This window comes from Sinocyclocheilus grahami, unplaced genomic scaffold, assembly GCF_001515645.1.
Source record: "Sinocyclocheilus grahami isolate Dianchi unplaced genomic scaffold, SAMN03320097.WGS_v1.1 scaffold121.1, whole genome shotgun sequence".
Taxonomy (NCBI): Eukaryota; Metazoa; Chordata; class Actinopteri; order Cypriniformes; family Cyprinidae; genus Sinocyclocheilus; species Sinocyclocheilus grahami.
Window position 1 is genome coordinate 1,873,739 of NW_015505300.1, and position 6,059 is coordinate 1,879,797.

Sequence of the window (6,059 nt, forward strand, 5' to 3'; positions counted from 1 at the left end):
TTCCTCAAACTACAGCGCCGCCCGCGTATCCTCTCAGCTCTGTCAACATCTGTCAACAGGCAGCTTTGGCCATTTTTATAGAGCAATGTTTTGACGTTAGACTGCCTTGTTACTTTATTAATGTATTTACGGATATTTGCGATATAGCCTACACCTCTTTGTATATACTATTACAGCGAAAAAAAGTTATTTTGAAAAACTTGCGTTTGTCCGATTCGGGTTTGAAGCGCAGCGGCTATTTTGTCTGTCAGATAATGATGAGCGCAAATAAACTGTGACTCAAGCATCTCAAACTTCCTCAAACTACAGCGCCGCCCGCGTATCCTCTCAGCTCTGTCAACATCTGTCAACATGCAGCTTTGGCCATTTTTATAGAGCAATGTTTTGACGTTAGACTGCCTTGTTACTTTATTAATGTATTTACGGATATTTGCGATATAGCCTACACCTCTTTGTATATACTATTACAGCGAAAAAAAGTTATTTTGAAAAACTTTATATTAAGAGACAGTAGGCCTATTAACCGTTTGCCAAGGTATGGCATAAAAATAGTTTATTTGAAAAGTATTCGAATGTAGAACAGAACTTACGTAGTTTATCATTGTTTTAATCAGTATTCTAGGGATCGTCTACAAAGTGCAAAACGAAGAAAATAAACGTGGGGTGGTCCTCTGGTTGGAGTTAGCCTAACGTTACTCATAACTTAAAAAAAAAAGAACAGTAAGATGCGCACAAAGAAGACGCAAAGTTTTACACATGTATTTTGTGTGTTGCTATTCAGAATGAATCCTGTTTAATAATATAAATAAATAAATAAATAAAGTTATAAGGGATGTGACGCTTATGTTATACTCTACTCCACCCTAGTGGCAAACTTTGTGTTACTCTCAATGCTAAAAAAAAATATTTCATCTCCGTGGAGTTTTGTGTTTGGAAACCCTTTTCCTCTACATAAGAAAAAATGTTTTGGTAAATCATGATGACATAACATTTCGAATTTGTATCCCATAATTATGGCGTACCTCATATTTTGACTTCGATATAACTGTTTAGTCATAATTTCAATTTTTATGTCATATAAGTATGCTACCTCATAATTTAGACTCTTTATTTCATAACTTTATTTAATTTTATGTCATAATTTTGACATGGGTTTAGATTTTAATTGTTGTCATAATTTTGACTTTTAACTGCTTTAATTAGCCTATGATATATCTCATAATTTTGATTTAGCATCTCATATGTTTGACTTTTTATGTCAAAATATATTTTTTTTTACCAAAACGTGTTTGTTTGTTAGTTTGTTTTATTTCTTTTATGTGGCGAAAATGGATTTCCATTTTGTTCTACCTTAAACGTTAGTCAAATAAACCTTAAATGGATAGTTCACCCAAAAATTCTGTCACAGTTGGTGGTTGCCATTGACTTCCATAGTATTTTTTTCCCTACTATGGAAGTCAATGGCAACCACCAACTGTTTGATCACCAGCAATCTTCAAAATATCTTATTTTATGTTCAACATAAGAAAGCAACTCATACAGGTTTGGAACGACATGAGGGTGAGTAAATGATGACAGAATTTTCATTTTTGGGTGAACTATCCCTTTAAGTTTTTTTCTAGGATGATCAGGTTAAACCATCAACACAATGCTATCGGCCCGTCCAAGCCACTTTAATAAGACCATCTGTGGTGCGTTCATCTTGGGGAAACACTTTGGACAGGTGGCTAGTCCATCAAAGAGCAAGCATACACAGAATTACAACGGCTGTAGTCTTTTCAATTTTCTTTCAACATTATCATATTTAAATATTAACTTGTAACAAAGTTGAACATGACGTGTAGTTTATGCAACTGAACTGAAAGAAAGAAAAAACTATGCCCCACATGTCTTTTTGCACACTGAAGTGTTAACAAGTGTCAACCGTTAACAACTGAAAAGATAATACTACATTTCCCAGAGTTCATTTAGGCCCACTGAATCCGCCATGTTGAGCTCGGCAGAACGCGCTGGCAGGGAGAGAGTGTTCACAACATTGAGATGTAAGTATGTAAACAGCTGCGTTTTGCAGAAATAGATGCTTTGTTGTTGTCGAGGTTGACGTTTACATTAGCGCAAAGGGTATTATATGTTACAAGCTCGCCGACAATGTCTTCATAATTGATTTAAAGGAGCCTGTAAATACAGCATCTGGATTAGCAGAGAGAGTTAGCCGTTAGCTCTACGTTTTCATGACAGCGCAGGAGATAAAACCTTTTCGCCTGGTTTTTCCTCTCCCGTTTATTTTGTTTTGGGGTCTTTAATAACTGTCCGTTGCTGGAGAGCAGGCACTGTCATGCAGTAGACGCTTTGTACGTGTAGGCAGATGCTTTGTGTATTCATTGACACAAAGAGTTAGAAGTGCCTTCAGGAGCTCATTTTAGTCTGCTAGCTCTGCGTTGTTAGACAGATTCGTCGTTTATTATAGCATGTAATAAAAATAAACAAAACAAAAATGCAAAGTTTATGACTAAAGTAAACATGGATAGAGGCTAAATTGACTAAATGAAGTGGCATCTTTCAGTTTAAACCAACGGCAACAGACCATAACATCCCTCAGATGTCAGTTGATGCTGTCCTTGTCCAAAACAATGCTATTTGAAAATTGTTTTGTGTAAATTCTAACTAGATAATATTTAATGATGTATGAATTTTGACATTTAACACACAAGAATCGTTTTGTTTTGAGTTAGTATCTCACCAAAACTCTAATATAGTAGATTTTGATATTCGTTTCTGCACATCATGTCAATACTGTTCACTTTGGCTGTTTTTCACAGAGGTGAAGGACACGCCGTGTATAAAGATGACACAAATGGTCCAGACGAATGGGATTCAACCCCTCAGTAAGACCTGGGAGCTTAGTCTCTATGAATTACAGAGAACCTCACAGGTAAGAAAATTAATTTACCAGTTATTGTCCACAGTTGGTACGTTCAGATTTTTCAAGTGCCATTCTGACTGTATCTTAGTGAAACCCTGTCGAGAGCTGGTTCTTGGATATGTGGTTTAGTGTCAGACCCTCAATGCAGCTTCTGTGGTGTTGTGATCCCATAGGAGGCCATCACGGATGGTCTGGAGATCGCAGTGTCCCCACGCAGCTTGCACAGTGAGCTCATGTGTCCTATTTGCCTGGACATGCTGAAGAACACCATGACCACCAAGGAGTGCCTGCACCGCTTCTGTGCCGACTGCATCATCACTGCGCTCAGATCGGGGTGGGTTTGTGTAATATGTAGGATTTATGTATTCAGATTTATGTGATACTGCACATTTTCTTTGTGATGTGAAAGAATACAAGATAGTATCACTGGATTTTTTTTCCCCCCATGTGTAATATGATTGTATTAAGATATGAAATAAAGACCAAATCAAAATTGGAAATTCTTATATTTTATGGAATATTGCAGTGTATATTATATGTTATTTATTTGTTCACATCATTTTTTTTAAGTGTCCTTTAATCTTTGATCCTTAAAGGGTTAGTTCACCCAAAAATGAAAATTAGGCTGTGTTTTACTCACCCCCGAGGCATCCTAGGTGTATATGACTTTCTTCTTTCAGACGAATCCAGTCGGAGTTATATTAAAAATTGTCCTGGGTATTCCAAGCACTATCATTGCAGTCAGCGGGTGTTGCAGTGCTTCAGTCCAAAAGAAGTGAAATAAAAAGCACCCATCCATTAAAAAGAAAAGTGTCTCACACGGCTCTGGGGGGTGAACAAAGTCCTCCTGTAGCGAATCGATGCGTTTTTGTAAGAAAAATATCCATATTCAAAACGTAATAATCACTTTAATCTAGCTTGCGCTCACTGTTGTACATGGAAGCAGTTCCGGGCTGATAACGTATGAGGTCAGCACTGCGCATGCGCCGCTCAGAAGTGACGAACACGGAAGCGCAGGGGAGAGATCAAAACAAAACAACGGTCAAGAATTAGAAGTACAAAACGAGGATTTGTAAAGAAGAATGTCAGAGGATTTCGATATAAGCCAAGAGGAGACTGGTTTTCCTTTGCTAAAGTAAGGAAACTTTGCTTCCTTTGCTCTTGTTAACAAATGTTGGTTTTCATGAGACTCACCGGCGCATGCGCAACGCTGACCTCATACGACATCAGCCCGGAGCTGCTTCCGTGTAGGACTGCTGGCGCAAGCTACATTAAAGTGATTATTACGTTTTGAATATGGATATGTGTCTTACAAAAACGCATCGATTCGCTACAGAAGGCCTTTGTTCACCCCCCGGAGCCGTGTGAGACACTTTTATTTTTTTGTTTTTATGGATGGGTGCTTTTTATTTCACTTCTTTTGGACTGAAGCACTGCAACACCTGCTGACTGCAATGATAGAGCTTGGAATAGCCAGGAAATTTTTTAATATAACTCCGTCTGAAAGAAGAAAGTCATATACACCTAGGATGCCTCTGGGGTGAGTAAAACACGGCCTAATTTTCATTTTTGGGTGAACTAACCCTTTAAATCTTTAATTTTTTTTCTCATTCGAGAAGCCTTTTCACCCACATATATGTCACAATAGAGAAGAAAAGATGCTCACAATTTCTGTTTCATTACTTTTTTGACTGTATCTTCACAGGAATAAGGAGTGTCCAACATGCAGGAAGAAGCTGGTGTCTAAGCGCTCCCTCCGTCCAGACCCCAACTTTGACGCCCTGATCAGTAAGATCTACCCCAGCAGAGATGAGTATGAAGCCCATCAGGAGAGAGTGTTGGCCCGCATCAGCAAGCACAACAACCAGCAGGCGCTCAGCCACAGTATTGAGGAGGGCCTAAAAATTCAGGCCATGAACAGGTTAGATGTCTGATATAAATCCATGTGGAAAATGTTTTCTTGTATTTACGTTTATTCATGTTTAGTGTTATTATATCTCTTATCTATGGCTGTCATGTGCTGAAATCAGTTGTAACTTGACAGGATTTTGAACGCTAGGTTTTTACTCTTTTACTCTTTCTTTTGTCATTTCTGTCACTTTTTGTGGACGGAATGTTAATTTTGCTGGGGGTTTTTTTCTTCATCATCTGCTCTTACTGTGTTCCACCACCGTGGGCTCTGTAGACTGCAGCGGGGGAAGAAGCACCAGATTGAAAATGGCAGCGGGGCAGAGGACAATGGGGACAGTTCACACTGCAGCAATGCATCAGTTAGCTGTAAGAAATTAAGTGCATTTTCAGACACACCACTCCTGTAGCAGTAACATTTGTTCACTAACATGACTGCATCTTGCCAGTACAATGTACCAGTACAATGTGATGGCTTAGTTCACATGACACTGTCATGTTACTAGTCTGTACTACTATGTTGGTCGTCAGATGTTTCGGAGATTGTACATACCTACATCACTTTATAAAATAATTACCTGGAAAAATGTATATTGACAACATTGTTACAGTTATTACAGTACCGTTTCATAAAAACGTAAGTTGGCAGTTGTACATTTGGGACCCAGTTTTTAATAGTTTCATAGACGGTTCATCTAAGACGAGGAAAACTTTTTTTAGAGCATGAAGTAATTTTAGTTTGACTTCCTTGGCATACGTTTGAGTTCATGTTGTTGTTTGGAAGAAAAAAAAATGTATACAGCATTCTTTGTTTGGAAAATAAATAAAAAATGTATGCAAATGCTGGTCACACTTTGTGTCATTTAAAAAATGTATAGTGGAGTAGCAACACAATTCCAGCAGATGGCGCTAGTGCTTCAGTTCTTTTAAGGCTATGGTCAGTGATACAATATAAATGTTATGAAATATAATAATGGTTGTCATGGTGTAAAGACATGGCCCAATATAAACAAGTGATTAACTTTATAAAAAAAAAAAAAAAAGTACAGTAAGACCAATACAGTTTTTACAATTCTGGCCGATACGATAAGCCAATAATTATGATACTATTTTGTCTTAAACATTATAAAGTACAGCGTGAAAATGGATATTAACTTTGAGATTTGCAAAGTAATACATTTTTTAAAGATTAGTGATTATAGCATAGGTAATCGAATGTGAAGATAGG

At 37.6% G+C, this 6,059-nt stretch overlaps 1 protein-coding gene across 1 annotated transcript; it reads left to right on the forward strand.

Annotated features, from left to right (window-relative positions):
- Positions 1-1,796: 1,796 nt before the first annotated feature.
- LOC107589914 (E3 ubiquitin-protein ligase RING2-like) lies at positions 1,797-5,658 on the forward strand. Its single transcript, XM_016278489.1, has 5 exons — positions 1,797-2,042; positions 2,820-2,932; positions 3,097-3,257; positions 4,629-4,844; positions 5,109-5,658. Exons 2-5 carry the CDS (start codon positions 2,846-2,848, stop codon positions 5,239-5,241), a joined length of 597 nt encoding a protein of 198 aa, XP_016133975.1. The 5' UTR covers positions 1,797-2,042; positions 2,820-2,845; the 3' UTR covers positions 5,242-5,658.
- The last annotated feature ends 401 nt before the right edge of the window (positions 5,659-6,059 follow it).

Excerpts from the sequence above, each read along its gene's own strand:
- LOC107589914 (XM_016278489.1), top strand. The coding sequence starts at position 2,846 with ATGACACAAATGGTCCAGACGAATGGGATTCAACCCCTCAGTAAGACC. Across the intron at positions 2,933-3,096 it reads AATTACAGAGAACCTCACAG|GAGGCCATCACGGATGGTCT; the intron begins GTAAGAAAATTA and ends GTGATCCCATAG. Across the intron at positions 3,258-4,628 it reads ATCACTGCGCTCAGATCGGG|GAATAAGGAGTGTCCAACAT; the intron begins GTGGGTTTGTGT and ends GTATCTTCACAG.